The sequence below is a fragment of a genome, unplaced genomic scaffold, assembly GCF_019419815.1.
Source record: "Pyrus x bretschneideri cultivar Hongxiangsu unplaced genomic scaffold, Pyrus_bretschneideri_v1 Contig270, whole genome shotgun sequence".
Taxonomy (NCBI): domain Eukaryota; kingdom Viridiplantae; phylum Streptophyta; class Magnoliopsida; order Rosales; family Rosaceae; genus Pyrus; species Pyrus x bretschneideri.
In genome coordinates, this window is record NW_025999580.1 from 4,957 (window position 1) to 21,553 (window position 16,597).

Here is a 16,597-nt window from a genome sequence, read left to right on the forward strand (position 1 = left end):
ACCCTTTTAGGGTCAGATAAGGCTTCTAGAAATTAGGTTTTTAGGTCCACTTGCAGCTAGGATTAAGGTGGAACAAGATTAGGTTAGGATAAGATAGGATAAGGTTGGATAAGGTTAGATAAGGTTTTGGATAATGTTTCCTCTTTTGAGCTGATTCCTTATCCTCTTTGTCTTGACTTTAATTTCTTCCTCTTCTTATCAGATTCCTAGCCTTTTGAACTCCAAATTCGTCCATCCATCTTGGCCCATACATGTGCTATCCATTTAGTGCCCAAAACTGCTCCAAAATGCACTTTCTTGGTACCTTAAACCTTTGGACCTACAAACACACGAAAATGAGTTGAAATACAACATTAACTAAGAAATAATAACACAAATGTACAAGAATAAGCTAGCTAAGTCGCCTAAATATGCTCCTATCATCATACCCTTGGAATAAGGGTTTCAGGCAATGAGCCTTCAGTATCTCAGTGATGATTTCTGGGATGTTGTCCTTGAAGAGTGGTCATAGAATCTGGTGAGTAGTGTTTGAATCACCCTTAAACTGGAGGGCTTTGATGGCACTCCGATTGATGAAGTCCTAGCATTTGTTGCATTCCTCGGTGAGCTTGGTAATGAAGGTACTGGAAGCCATTGAATTAGGTTTGAAGGTTTTTCTGGGTTTTAAAGTTTGGTTTCTTTTTCTGGGTTAAGAGCAAATGGCAACAATTTCTGAAAGTTTGGAAGCGTGAAAATCCAAATGAAGCTGGGCAGAGTATTTATAAGCAATTGAAGGAGAAAATCAACGGTTTAGTTTTAGAAGATGAGGGGTAAATCTGACTGAATAATAACGGATCTTTGAAATCCAGGTAAAGAGGACAAAAAGCCCGCAAATTGAGGGTGCATCCTTGAGTGTGACGGTGAAGGTTATGACGAAGAGATGTTTCAATCTCTCCACGCCTCGAACGTGGAGGTACACATCATTGAAGATGGACAGTCATGATAAAAAGTTGCCATGTGTCGAGTTTTGCAACGTTTTGAGAAAACTGACAGAGGTGGGAGATCGTGCTTAATAAATGTGTCTGAATGGTTAAAGTGTTCGAGGTTTGCAATGTTCTTTGGTTCTTTAGAAGGAATATGCTGAGGGTTTATTCTTTGGCAATAAATCGCTTCTTCAAAGTCAAGGCTCAGCCAGGAATTGTAAGCCAAAGACCTCAGAAGCAAGGAGCAATGTTTAGGCCCAAAATAATATTTTGGGCCGAGCTTAGAGTTATTCTCAGCTCAGTAAAATTCATGTAGAATTTTGTCATAGGCTATCTATTCAAGGTCGGCTAAATCCTGTTGCAAGAATGATTGGTTTAGATAAAGGTGAGGCAGTCAAACCCTAGTGTAACAAGGACTCTTAAAGCTAAAGATGCTTAGAATTAGAAGATGAATTTTTCGTTAAGGAGCTTGGTTCAAAGTTTAGGTTTGGTCGAAACCTGATCAGATTGGGTTGAGGAGTTCTAATCAATACACAAATTGCCCTACATAAAGTTTCTCAACAACCATGAGATTTTATCCTCTCCTATTTTCTTCTTGCCAACACATCTTTAGTTTGGATTGTGAAGGTAGCCGGTGACATCTTCAGTTTGGATAAACAGCATTATAGTCATAGAATTAACCGATCGATGAGCACCTTCAGTTTAGATAGACAGGACTGCTTCGAGGCCGACTGGTTATTATCAAAGTCTCGATCGACAAGGATTTCCGAGTCCTTGTTGGTAGAGGTCATCTCATCAGCCTTATCGATGAAAGGAAGTGTTACCAAGTTACTAGGCTTGGCACATTGAAAGCCGAGTTTTTTGTATGATTGGATATTCACTAGTATATTTTAGAGTTCAGCATTCCAACGACCGAACCACATTTACAATCAAGACATTTATCTCTTTCGAGTATTTTTGTCTGTATAGTTTGGTACGAGTTCAGCGTATTTATACTCTCATGAAAATAATTACTGAGACCGAACCCAGTGCCAACAATTTGTGAACTTCGAAGAAACTAGCAGCCTTGTCTTCAGGCTTTAGAACTCGAAGGTCAGGACGTATTCCTTCCTCAGCCGCAGTTGCGAGATCAAGAAGTCAACAGCGCGCCCAACGCCACATCAACATATTTTACTCCCCGGCTGAACTCAGCCGACGAGTTGGCACGCCCCACACACAACCAAGGACATAGTTAGCTTATTAGTTACTCGATCTGCGCACCATGTAGGCTTGGTAGTTTTTAGGGTTAACAACTTGTTACCCATGTTTTCAATATGTTCTAATACTTCCTAATATATATGTCATTCTATTTTTTAGTTTATGATGAAATTACATATATTTAAAGTATAAACAAACACTTATTTACATGAAATATAGTTGATTTACTTAAATCCGCCTAGTCCACCTAGGCCCCGCCTAGCCACCAAGGCGCTAGGCCCTAGCCCACCGCCTAACTAGCGCGTAGCGTCTTTTAGAACCTTACTTAAAACCCAAAGTTTGAAGAAATAAAATAGGCTAAAACAAGCATGACCGAAATTTGGCTGCTTTCAAAATTTTCCTCCGAGATTGGTTTAATCACATAAATAAATAGCTTGATAATGCAATGTGCCAATCGGCTTTTTTGCGCTAATTAAATTCATTTGAACATACATTTATGCAACGAAGTTATTCAAATTTTTTTCTTCTAATTTTTCAACTGGTTGGGAAGAGAAAACATTAAGAGATATATATTAGGTTGTAAAACAGTCCCCTTGTAGATAGTTTAATTAAGAGCCACAAATCCTATAGCATATCTCCATCATTTGATAGCTACACTTATGGACATGCATTTGTTCAGATAAACAAACGGATAAGCTGCTTTTTTTAAAGTTGCAGCAGTAAAAACTAAGTGCATTCATATTGGAGCAGTTAATTGCTCAAGGTTGAAAGCACTTTTGGATCGCTGTTTGAGTGCTTTTGTAGTATTACTCATGTCCACAAGGAAAAGAAATTATGCTACGGATTAGTTAGTGAGGCTAGCTTCCAACGGTTTTTTGGTTTCTCTATAACTAACAAGGCTGGATATAATTAGGGTAATGCTAGGGAGATTAAACTTTATAAACTAAAAGACATGGAAGTTGATGATAGATTATTACTTGAGTGTTGATTAACGTGCTCATTTCTAATTGGTGATACAACATTTAGTTTGCAAATTTAGTCTACAAATTTAGTGTTTCTAACATTACTTATATAATTATATTCCACCTAGTCATATGCCATCATCATCAATGCTATTAAGAATCCTTTGTCTAACCACCACAGGGTGGCCAATGGTTGGGGATGAATTCCAAGTCCGTATTTCACATGACAAGTCCTGGATTTGATTCCTGATGCTGGTGACTCACACGATGATGGTCAGAGGGAGGTTGGAATGCTTTAATGAGTCTTCTCGATCACCGAAAAAAGTAGACTACCGTGACAAAGCCGCCAGCTAATCCATTTTTAGTATAAAAATAATAATTAAGGATTCCCTTGTCTTGGGGATCTTAAATAGTGTTCATCGTCATGTCTCCCCAAGTCAAGCGATTAACTTAGAGGGCGAGATAACAAGTTCCACCCCCACCTATAAGAGCACATTATGTGTTTGGGTTAATATTTGAACATTGGATTTGAATAAAGGAAAGCCCAAGGATGCCAACTACAAGTGGACCAACTCGAAGCCCAGCATCAAGCCCAATGGCAGATTGAAGCATTCTCAGACAAGATATAAGCCACATGTTTACCATTAAAGTGACAAGTGATGGAGACTAACCTACTACCAGCCAAAGAATACTTTCTAATGGCATTCCAAGTCAAAAGCTGATGACTCACTACCCTCCAAGTGTTTTCGGGCAAGAACAAAGCTACAACAATCGGGCTAAATTGCCTATAAAAGGAGGAAGAGGCCCCAGAGACAAAGACACTCAACCAATCAAAGAAACAAACATACAAACTCTGCTCCCTTGTGTAAACTTGTTTACCATTCATCCCATTGTAGCATATAAACCCCTATTAATTCAAAGAGAAACAACTGTAAGAAGTTCAACCTTGCCATACAAGGTGAAACCTTGCCCGAAGCTCTTTGTTTGTTTTCTAAGTTAATAGATCTATTACTTAATGCATTCTCCAATATGTATTCAAGTCATATCCACCTGTTTTCCTACTTTAAAAGTTTTATTTGCATCTGGATCTGGTTAATTTAATCGATATGTCTCCATTAAAAGCAATCTAAGACCAAACAAATAACATACAAGACCATGAACTAAAATTCCCTGTTTACAAGGCAAGAAAAAGAACTTAATGTGGACTTTACCCATCCACGACAATCTTTTGGTAACAAGAAGTCCGAGTAACTTGAGGCGCAAGTAATCGACTAAAAATACACTTGTTCTACATCTGCTATAATGAGATAATAATGGCACGCCTAACACTTAGTTTTGATTGCGAGCCTCAAGGCCTACACCTAAGGCCCTACAAAGGCACCTTTCAGAACTAACTATGTCCTCTTCTTGAAGCACATCAACAAGCAAGAGCCCGACTACACATCCAAAGTGCCAATCCCTTGGGGAGCAGTGCTGAGGTCCGAGGATCATTCTCCGAAGAAATCTTTGCCCGAACATAGTTTTGGCATGCCCAGTGGGACATTCATAGTCTTGTATGCCAAGAAAAAGAAGGAAAGAGAAAACCTTCAGGTGGAACACAAAATACGGGCCACCCTAATGTTTACCAAGATCGAGCATGACAAATCATCCAGACGATTCTCCTTCCCTACAAAGACCAGCTATTCTAGAAAGCCCGACTTCATCCGAGAAGTCAGGATGGAAGGTAACCAATGAAGATTTGCAAGCCACCATGGTACAAGTGCTGAAAAGTATAGAGAACATCACTCTGGAAACCAGAGGAGAAGTAAGCAGACTTTGTTCCTTAACAGGAAGTCTGCAAAGAAGATTAGATATGGAGTACTCTACTCCAAAGAATGGTTATGCTAGGGAAATGATGAGGGAAAAAAGCCCTGAGAAAGAACCAGTTATCCCCCTATTTCCTATGCTTAAGGAAAATATGGACAAAGGAAAAAACAAGGAAGAATCTGGAGCTAGTCAACCAGTAATCTAGTGGAAAAGAGAAGCCTACCAAGGCAGACAAGCCTCCTCCTTATCGGCCCCCACCATTGGCCAATAAGGGAGGGGATGCCAAGTAGAGATAGCCTGACCCAAAGAAGGAAACCTTCTCGGGCAATGATCGCAGCCCAAAATGGGGAGCCCCACATACCCCATACAACAATACAGATAACCAGCTGCTCAGAGATGAGTTAGCTGAGTTAAGAAGAATGGCGACCCAGAATGCTCAACCTTAGGCTCATCCGCTGTTCAAGATTACTTACCAAAAGCCATACCCAGAGTATATTGATAAACAGAATCATTTTCCACTCAACTCCAAGATGTCCGCATTTCCCACTTTTAGTAAGGAGGATGGCAGTGTATCCTCTAGAGATCACATCTTCAAGTTCTCCAATCATTGCGTGGCATTTGAAAACAATTCTAATTATAAGTTAATATTGCCAAAAGAAGCACAGGTCTGGTTAGATGAATTCATGGACCATATTGGGGGCAAGAATGAGGACTTACCTGAACCTAGCAACTTCCTCATAAATATGACATATGTTTTATCTACCATGTTTTATGCCGAGCCAGATCAACCTGCCACAATGAAAGGTGATTACTTGGTAACAGAACTTATGATGGTACATGTTAGTGTTGAAAAAGCAGGACAAAACAAGTCAGGCAGAACAGGTTTGCCCGAGCTCACAAAGAAAGAGCCCGAGAGAGTATACTCAGACAAAATGGTTTTCAGTTGCCTGAGTTTGGCTCTAGCTAACCATCTCAAGCCTATATATGTAACTGCTCATATGGAGGGAGTACCGTTCAAGAGGGTTTTGATTGATGGAGGAGTTGTGGTTAATGTGTTACCATATAAGCAAATGAAAATGGTGTGTAAAAGTGAGGAAGATTTCATCCCCACAGATCTAACAGTTTCTAGTTTCTCTGGAGCCATCACTAGAACTCATGGGATATTACCCCTGGAAGTTGACTTGGGCTCCAAGCAAATCATGCTAGCCTTCTTTGTTGTGGATAGTATTTCCACCTATGGAACTTTACTAGGCCAAGATTGGATTCATCAGAGTCTCTCTGTGCCTTCCACCCTGCATCAACAAGTAGCAGTTTACCACAAGGAATAAGCCATGAGACCAGGATTTTGGAAGATGGTGGAGGCCGAGTCACGGCCATTCCTCCCCATTGCTAACATGGTAAAAGCCAGCTTTTATAATCCTAGTCCAATGCTTAGGAGTTGATGAGAATGGCCGCCCAACTAAGGTGACGGCCCAAAAGCTTTTGGAGCAAGGATCGTTCCTCACCAGGGAAGAATATGATAGACCCCATATTGTCCCAACTCCCCAACACCAGTAATGTCAGAACAAATAAGAAATGACCAAGTAGTTGCAGTCAGGTCCTTAATCAAAAGACTATTGGTGTATAGGAGAGAGAGAGAGAGAAATAATGAGGGTATTCCTTGGCAAATTTGGAAATAAGCTTGCACAGGCATCCAATCAATGCTAAGTTTTTAAAGAAATATCACCCTCCTATGTGGGATATTGGGGATTGTTACATTGAAGAAGTTTAAACATTATGAAAGATTTAAAGTCAGCTTATATATTCACCATAGTTGATTTTCAAAGAAGAAATACAAGTTAAAGTAAATCAATGAAGTCATTTTCATTTCATGTAAATGTTGAAGTTACATAAGAAGTAGCTCAATAGTTTTACATCCTTGGCTAGGGAAGTTATCTTAGAATGGTATGTCTGCATGATAGTGAAGATTTTGTCTGGCTCCTCCAAAGTAATGTTATTACTGGCTATTTGTGCTTCAGCATCCTGAACTTCAACATTTACTTTCTTGACTTCTTCAATCTTTTGGTGAAGCTGATGGGTTAAAGTTGCTTGTTCAGCTTTAAGTATTGACAGCTGCTCCTCTAACCTCTCAATCTCAAAAGTCACTTATGTGATCCTCGCCTAACCCTCTTCCACTAGCTTCTCCAAAGAATATGAAGTTCTTAAGTGCTTCTCTTTGTAGCATCTTACTCTGTTAGCTTACCACTCTGCCCTCAGATGTTGATCTCTTAGTGCCCTCAAGTTTTCAAAGAAGTTAAGAAAAGACTCAAACTGAACTTTTGTCATTTATTGGCCTTTACAGAGTTCAGTCAGGGCCTTCTTAGCCTCTTGAAGACCCTTAAGGCTAAAAGAAGCATGGAAGTCCCTCTGCATCCATGTTTGGAAGACCTCACGTTGATCTTGAAATTGTTGAGAGTCAAAATGGTGCCCGAAGACCACAACTTTGTTCTAATCTACCAGAATTCTTTGACAACTTGGGCAATGAAGATACAGTGGGCATAGGTGCAGGAAGAAGAGGCACGACTTCACTACTCCCATAAACTGGAGCGGCAATAAGAACAGCCTTAGTTAAAGGGATAGATGGATTAGAAGGTGAAGATGTATCAGGGACCCTTTTCTTCTTTGACGGAAGGATAGAGATCCCTATGACTCCAAAAGCAAGAGGAGGTTGTGGAAGAGCTGCCTTGCCTACTAAAAGTGGAGGAGATCTGCCCGAAATCTCTCCAAGACCTTATACAATCAAGAGAGATGAGTTAACAAAAAGTCTGCAATTCAGATCGAAGAAAGGCAAAGTGAGAAAAATATACCTAAGCTAAGCCCGAAGCCTTGGAAGAAGGTGGAGGAGGAGTTGTCTCTTTTGGTGACTGAATGGGGTCATTCACTTGAAGAGCAAGGGTGAAGCTCGAGCCTTCACCAATGGCCTATAAACATCAAGAACTGCCAGGTGTCAGCCTTCAACTCATGAAAAGAAAGAAAATGGCATAAAAAGTACTTTCATACCTGAACATAACCTTCAGCAGGAGGAGGAAGCTTTTCTGTAATAGTTGCTAGATGAGGAGAAGCCTGCGGGTTAGTCACTTCTGAGACCACGGGGATCTCAGAGACTATGGGTTTCCCGAATGCCGATGCTGGTTGAAACTCTTGTGCTGGAGATGGCTAGGAAAAATAAGACAGAAAATAAGTATAAATATATATATAATTAAAAAAAATTAAAAAAAAAAAAAAAAAAAGATGTTAAGGCAGAGTCAGGCCAAAGATACTCACCAGATTGTTGTCCTGTTCCACAAAGTGCAGCATCTCCTCAATTGACGGGTCAAACTAGGAAGTAAAAACCACCGCTAATGGAGGAGAAATTGAAGGAATAGAGGTAGAGCTTTGCCCGACTAAGGATGCAGCCTCTAACCTTGGCTTATAAAAAATGAAAGTCAAGAGTAAAGCTCTGAAATTGGTGAAGATACGAACTTAAAGAATGAAAAGAGATGTATCTTTGAAGGCTTAGCCCGAGAGGGGGAAGTATGCGTTGGTCGGGCAGGTATAGATGAAGCATCGAGCTTAATGGACCCTTCACCTCTAAAGTTCTATTTAAAAATACAAGTAAAGAGTCAGTGCAAATATTGAAAGAATAAAGGAGAGCGGGGTACTTAAAAGAATCGAACCTTTACCTCTAATTCCTTAAGGATAGCATCAAAAACAGGCTTGTCTTTCTTATACAACTTTGCTTTTAATGGCTCATCTCTGGAAACGACAGTAGGCTTCTTAGTTGCTTGGGGCCCTAAACCCAAAAGAAATGAAGTTGTTAGCTCTTAAACACAAAATGCAAGTAAGAAGGGAAACTTAAAACAAAATTCACTTACTAGAGGCTTTCTATTTCTTCCTACCCATGCCCGCCTCAGCCAAAGAAGTAGAAAACTTAGAAGATTTAGCAACATGTGCCCTTGTTCTCTTCTTTATAGGGTTTGCCTGCAGACCATAGATAGAAAGCTGAGCCTAAGGTCGCTCTTCGGGCTTGGACTCTGAAGATTCTACTACTGTTGCCTGAGTTGGCCATGTGGCCCGAGTTTCCACAACAGGTTCAACCTCACCATTTGAGTCTCCAAGTAGCTCAGAGACATCCCTACATACTCCAACACCTTGTTTTTCTACCTCAATTGCGACATCTTGGAGCACAAAGGCATCTGTAGCATCTTCATCTTACCCGATGTCCATTTCGGCAGGGTTGCCTTGGGCTGAAAGAGCAAAGAAATCAAGGGAAGGATTAGAAGAAAACAGATTCATAAAAATTTCACAAAATTACAAGCTAGAGAAATAAGAAGTACCTATTATAAGGAGTTAGTTCTTCTGATGAATCATTTCCTTCCAGTTCTCTAACTCACCCAAGCTGGGATAAGATTTGATTGAAAGTTGCTTGAAAATGAAATCATGAGCCTCATGCAGGTCTTATCCATACTTTTTGCTCCATTTTGCTTCCCACCAGGAAGAAAAGGTCGAGATGTATTCAAAATTAAGAGGCATAGGTTTGTGGGCAACCCTGCTCAATACCTCGAGACTTCGGCGGGCAGCTCTGAATATGACTCCTTGTGGAGAGTGAAGACGATAAGAGGTACTGTAATGAATGGAGTCGAAGAAAGGCACCGAGATAGCTTGTCTAAAACCCAATTGTCTAGCACAGAAGTTGGGGTGGTAAACCTCTAGCCCTCCCTCATAGCGGCCACTCCTTATTCCCTAAACTAGGTCCCTTGATTGAATACAATTGATAAATCTCTCTCTGCTAAAGGGACTAGCATCTTCTCCAAAGGTGTCTTGGAATGCTTGGTCAGAAAACCAAGGGTATCTTCTAAGCATGGATGCCCTTCATTCTAGATCTACCCAAGTCTTGCAGACTCTGCCCGAAGCTCAAGGAAATACCATTGCCAAAGCTGAATCATCCAAGTTGGACCATTCAAGTTGGTTTCAAATGGTTTATCCTTGGTAATCTCATACAAGAGATGATAGAGATAAGCAAGGAAGAAATGGCCCATAGCTACATCGTCAAAGTTGTGAAAAGCTTCTACTAAAGGAATCCATTCCACTTTCACTCCTTTAGATTTATTTGGGAAGACATGTTTATTGAGCTAGTATAGGAGAAAGTACATGTGTTCTTGGTCCTTGTTGGTGTTGGAGGAAGAAGGGTCAAACTCCTTCTTGGCAAACGGGATAAAACCCATGAAGGAAGTTCTGCAACTCTTGAAGGTTGCAGAGTTATACTCTAATTGAAGAAAGGGGGCAGAGCTGTCCAAGCTCTCAGTAGTCGGGCGAGAGAGAGGAACCAATCGTGGGTAACGTCCACGATTCTACCAGAAAGCCTCAGCCCAAATACCTGCGCCATGTCTAGGATGGTCAGGGACATGAGGCCCATTCTAAAGTCGAAGGTGTTGGTGCCTGAGTTCCAAAAAATGAGAGCCGTTGTAAGTAGCTCAGGCTTAACAATCACAATCGACTTGGACAACATTATCAGCTCATAAATTCCGTTGTCTATCCATTTCCTTTTAAAGATGGGCTCGAGCTCATTTATCCATTGTGTCCATGCCTCATCCTTCAAAAGTGGGAAGCTGGGACGATGGTTTGACCATTTAGAAGATGAAATGCCCGACTTGGCCTGAAATGGGTTAGGGTATACCAATTCTCCTTGGGCATGTTGGTCTCTACTGCAATTGGGACCCGAGGTGTCTATGCAGGCCCCAAGAAGTATACTCCTCCCTCCTCGAAGAAAAGTTCGGTATGCAAGCTAACCCGAGGGCAATGCAGGCCGTTGAGCAAGCGGCGCATGGTGGAGATCCCCTCACTAGTCTCGCAAGAAGATTGAGTTCGAGCAACTTTAGGTGCCATTGAGAATTTTGAGAAGAATATGGGAAGAAAAGTTGGAATTAGAAGAAAAGACTGAGAAAGCAAGGAGAAATTTCTGGAAATTATGAAAGTTCTAAGGATGCTGGGAAATTCAAGAAATTTGAAGGCTCGAAATTACTAAGGTATTTAGCCAGAGAGTTTAAAAAAGGTTTATATAGTGAGTGGTTGGTTAAACATTGGAATTTGTGGGTTAGTGCTAGGTTTTGTTAAGCAACGATTATTTTAAATGGCGCAAGTCCTGAGTGAAGGCGTTGGCGGTTGTTTAATCATTATTAACGCCTTGGTTTGCAGACTCAACAATGATTAAAGGGGGCACTATTTGGGTTAATATTTGAACATTGGATTTGAATGAAGGAAAGCCCAAGGATGCCAACTAAAAGAGGTCTTGCCCGAAGCCATCATCAAGCCCAAGGGCAGATTGAAGCCTTCTTAGCCAAGATATAAGCCACGTTCTTACCATTGAAGGGACAAGTGATGGAGACTAACCTACTACCAGCCAAAGAATACTTTCTAGTGGCATTCCAAGTAAAAAGCTAATGACTCACTACCCTCAAAGTGCTTTCGGGAAAGAACAAAGTTACAGCAGTCGGGCTAAATTACCTATAAAAGGAGAAAGAGGCCCCAGAGACAAGGACACTCAACCAATCAAACAAAAAAAAAAATGCAAACTCTGCTCTCAAGCTAGATTTGCATCTAAAAGCTGAAATCAACCCAGATTCAGTCCTTTTTGGCAAAAAGTTATCTCTTGTCCAGTTTAAAGCTCTGATATCTCCCTCAGTGCCGTAGTATCGATTCCCTTGTGTAAACTTGTTTACCATCCATCCCATTTTAGCATATAAACCCCTATTAATTCAAAGAAAAGCAATTGCAAGAAGTTCAACCTTGCCATACAAGGTGAAATCTTGCCTGAAGCTCTTTGTTTGTTTTCTAAGTTAATAGATCTATTACTTAATGCATTCTCCAATATGTATTCAAGTCATATCCACCTGCTTTCCTACTTTAAGAGTTTTGTATCTGGATCTGGTTAGTTTAATGGATATGTCTTCATTAAAAGCAATCTAGGACCAAACAAATGACTTAAGGGGCTCTGGACTCCCTTCATTCGAACATACAAGACCATGAACTAAAATTCCTTGTTTACAAGGCAAGAAAAAGAACTTAATGTGCACTTAACCCATCCACGACAATCCTTTGATAAAAAGAAGTCCGAGTAACTTGGGGTGCAAGTAATCAACTAAAAACACACTTGTTCTACATCTGCTATACTGAGATAGCAGTGGCACACCTAGCACTTAGTTAGTTTTGATTGCGAGCTTCAAGGCCTACACCTAAGGCCCCACAAAGGCGCCTTTTAGAACTAGCTATGTCCTCTTCTTGAAGCACATCAACAAGCAAGAGCCTGACTACACATCCTTAATGCCAATCCCTTGGGGAGCTATACTAAGGTCCGAGGATCCTTCTCCAGAGAAATCTTTGCCCGAACACTATGTGCACCATCATGGGCAACCACTCAAACCCTATTGGTACAAAGAGACATGGTAACCATTCCTTTGCTAGGAAAACCTAAAACTCTTGAATTCTTATTCATCTTGAAACCCTAAAACTCTTGAATTCTTATTCAGCCCCTAAGCCTAACTTAAATAAAGATCTTAAGATTAAATCTCAGAAGCTTTGTATTGGGAGCTGGGCTCACACCACATTGGGATAAAAAATGTCTAACCGATCTTGGCTGTAGAAATAGCAAAGTATTTCTACAGCTTGAGTAACCAACGATCAAACATATTTGAGGGGATTAAAATATACGATCAATCAAACCAACAAAAGAAAAATAACCTCTACGTGTGAGTAAGAAGTATTAAATTCTAACTATCGTGAATAACAAATTTGACGTAAGTCAAGCATAGCAAGCACATTGAAAAATCGGCATTTGCGAGATGCTTTTCTTAGATACAGGCAAGACTAAGATAAAGCATAGCCGGCAAATACGGAAGTACCGAAAATTACCAGAACACATTTATATCCAAAAATATAACCAAAATACATGTACAGATTACTAGACCAAACTAAATCACCATTAAGCTTTCATACACTCTTCCTGGTGATTGCCAGAAAAATTATGACCCATCTTACATTACAACAGTGCAAAGGCTTTAGACACATACAAACCCTTTTTCCATAACAAAAGGTTTGACAGTTCGACACTCTTTTTGTAACGTTCCCATCAAACTACTTGCGGATATTAGCAACTGAGATGATCATCGACAACAACATACGCTATATACAGTACTACTAGATCTCAAGTTCTCCAAAAATTGTCAAAATTCACTCTTCTTGTTAAGTCCGCTGTACTTGTGAGCTGTGGTGGCATTTAGCTTTCCTCCTTATATGTACACTTATTTCGATGAAGTTTAGGCAAATGCTGGGATGCGGGAACTTTGGCGATCCCTATTGAGATAGTCAAATCCCTCTACTCTAGCTGCAGCAGGTTTAAGCCCATACTTCATTCTAACACAACCTGCTTTGCGTGGCGATGATAAAGTTGATGGAGATGGAACAGGCAATGCTGAAACAGGAGTGAGCTTCTCATCTCCAAATCGGGCATCTTGAATTAATGGGTTAGCAGCCCTACTAGGAGGGGAAATGCAAAAATATGGGGGCGATAAGGCAACCTCGTTAGATGATTGCTCCAACCCATAACCCTCCTGTAGATACCAAAATGTTAGCCAATCATAATATCATAACATCGAGTACAAAACAACAACATCACCGTGGTGCAGTCATTTGGCAACAGATATCTACACAATTTATTATATAAGGGAAAAGCAAAATGCGTAAGATCAAATAGCGTGCAGCTCCAAATTTGATCAACCATTTAATCGTTTATCCGTATGAACTGAATCCAGATCATCATTTACATAGAAACCAAAATTAATTATAAGGAAAAGAAGTAACAATTTTACCTTCCTGAGAATAAGGTCCAGAAGCTCTGCCCCAGCTTTTGAGTCACATAACTCGGGTTGATGACTGCTAATCGCAAAGAAGAGAAGATAAATGTTATAACCTATAAATAAAACATAATAACCAACATAAGGTGGAAGGGACAGCATTGGAGAAGAAAAAGTACCTCATCTGCCACCGCAAGGGTCTAATGGGGTTGTTTGACAAAATCCCGACTCGCCTGGGCTTGGGGCAAATCACAGGCTCCTTGGTGTCAGACATCAAGGCAGAACCTCGGATGTCTTCACAGCCCACGAAAGAGGCGTTCTGCTGCTGAACATTGAAATGGTTCATTTTCGACACCTTTCCTGTTCTACAAAAAGGCCGTAATTTTTCGCATCAAAACCCAAGCTGAGACGGCTTCGATTTCATCGGAAGTCGTCGCCCAAAATCGCATCAGAAATTAGGGGTTTAAAATTGGTTTTGCGAATAGTAAAGACAGCTCAAACCGATTTACAAAACAATATCTGACCACAAAATTCTGTCTTCCCAGAAATTCAAAAGATATAATCCAGAAAAAAAAAAAATCAAATCAAATCAAACACAACCAACATTTGACTCGGATCTGTTACACAAATTTTGTGGGTTATTGACTAAAATTAGGGAAATAATAACTAAAATTCAACGCGACAGATCTGAAATAAACACTAGGCCAGCTACTATCGGAGTTTGGACAGAGAGAGATACCTGGCGGGAAGCCTCCGGGGGAAGAAGGCGAGGGACGGAGGGGCAGTGGCGGAAGGAAGGAGGGTGGTAACGGGATATGGGATTCGTTTTATTTTTATATAGTGGTGGCGACGGTGGTACGACGTCATTTTCATCCACGTGCTTGTTTCTTAACCTTGTTTTATCTGAACCGCGTGAATTTATTTCCCCTTTAATCTGTATTCTTTAATCGTCTTCCCAAATCACAGCTACGAATCCGCGTGGATTTGTTTCCCTTCTCAGAGCAAAGACAAATTTTTTTCCAAGTAAACTTGACATGTGTTATTATTAGGTTGGGTCCACTTGGTAAGTGCATTTTTTTCAGTTCATCAATATTTTTATATTAGGAGAAAGAGAAGTTCAGCTAAGTAACACAATAGGTAATCTAATTTGGTATCGAATTCGTTATCCACGAGATTCGAACCTAAGACCTCTTATATCTAAGCGAATTGGAATACCACCAGACCGTAGTACTGAGTGGCCACTTGGTAAGTGCTTTTAAATGGTTAAAAACACTTTTAGATAAAATATTTTTTAAGTCAATCCTTAGTAAAAATACAAGTTAATCAAGGAAAAACATTTAAAGTGCTTTCTAAAAGCACTTAGTTAGTGCTTCTTGCAAAAAAAAACATGCACTTTAAGTGCTTTTGGAATTAAATTTTTTTCTCAAAAAATGCTTTCAATAATTTAAAAGTATTTGCCAACGGACGCTTATATTAGGACTATTCATTGATTATTTACCTCAATTTTTTTATAATTTGTTTTATCAAATTGTGATAAATGTCATTCTTTATTTATAAGTTTATGTTTTACACAAATTTAGAATTAAATATAAGAATTAAACACTGTTTCTCATTTTTCTTACTCCGAACTCATATCTCAATTTTTTTCTTCAAACTCCATCATAGATTAAAGGTGTTTACTAATCTATGTTGTAGGTACTATATTTATCAACATATATACTAGTATGGATTTATAAATCTATGGATGATGCAATTTTTGAACTATTTCCATAGAAGATAGGTAGATTAATTTTTATTTATTTTTATAGATACTTCCATCATAGGTAAAATGTCTTTTATCAACATGTGGTATAGGTATGTCTTTCCGACGGGAAATTTGAAAAAATAACTATAATTTTTGACCTTATATAAAATTATAACCAACATTTTAAGTTTATGAGGCGATGTTCGTTTGGTACGCTGATCCTTGAAGGCACGTTCACAACAGATATATGTGATCTTATCACTTTTGCTAGATCGGAAAAAGCATCTAGCATGCTTTGAACAATGCTCTATAGACCTAGATTACGCATGGTAGTTTCAGACTGGTAATGCAGAGATCTAAATGAGACATAATGGTGGTAATCCATGACAATTCGCGGTGCTTTTCTAGAAGTTTAGCATTCTTATCTCCACCTAATGATAGAAAAACTGTTTCATCAAAGTGACAATCCGCAAAACGTGTGGTAAAGAGATCGCCTGTCAAGGGCTCTAAGTAGCTAATAGTGGATGACGAATCATAACTGGCACAAATTCCTATTTTTCTCCACGGATCCATTTTGGTATGCAGTGGTGGCTACATTGCTACATAGACTGCACACCAAACACACACAAGTGCAAAACGTCAAGCTCGTACCTAATAACGAACTGTAGCGGTGAATGAGATTAGGTAGTGGTGGGCCTCAAGTGGACTAATATGGTTACATGCAATATTGCATAGCCGCAGCCAAACAGGTTGGTTCGCATAACCAAGGTCCGAGCTATCACTAGAAAGAGCTTTATAAAAACTTATCCCATGTTGTTTTGGGTATGAACATGGTAGGATGTTCAACTTCAACCCCAACAGTGCAATAATCATCGAAAGATTGTGATGTAATCATTCCCACATTATCCAATCGAATGGACTTAATTGAATAATTATGGTGTTGAGCCATAAGCTTAATGATTTGAGCTAGGAGTTTCACAGAAGCAAAATTGCCCGTAGACAATAAATAGACATGACCAATATGTTGATGCATCAATGAACACCATAAAGCATTTGAAT

At 39.7% G+C, this 16,597-nt stretch overlaps 1 protein-coding gene across 1 annotated transcript; it reads right to left on the reverse strand.

Moving 5' to 3' along the window:
- Window positions 1-12,840: 12,840 nt before the first annotated feature.
- LOC103948504 lies at window positions 12,841-14,689 on the reverse strand. The gene is made up of 4 exons (XM_048588097.1): window positions 14,534-14,689; window positions 13,974-14,154; window positions 13,810-13,873; window positions 12,841-13,551 (listed from the first exon to the last, which is right to left on the reverse strand). Exons 2-4 carry the CDS (start codon window positions 14,138-14,140, stop codon window positions 13,258-13,260), a joined length of 525 nt encoding a protein of 174 aa, XP_048444054.1. The 5' UTR covers window positions 14,141-14,154; window positions 14,534-14,689; the 3' UTR covers window positions 12,841-13,257.
- Window positions 14,690-16,597: the final 1,908 nt, after the last annotated feature.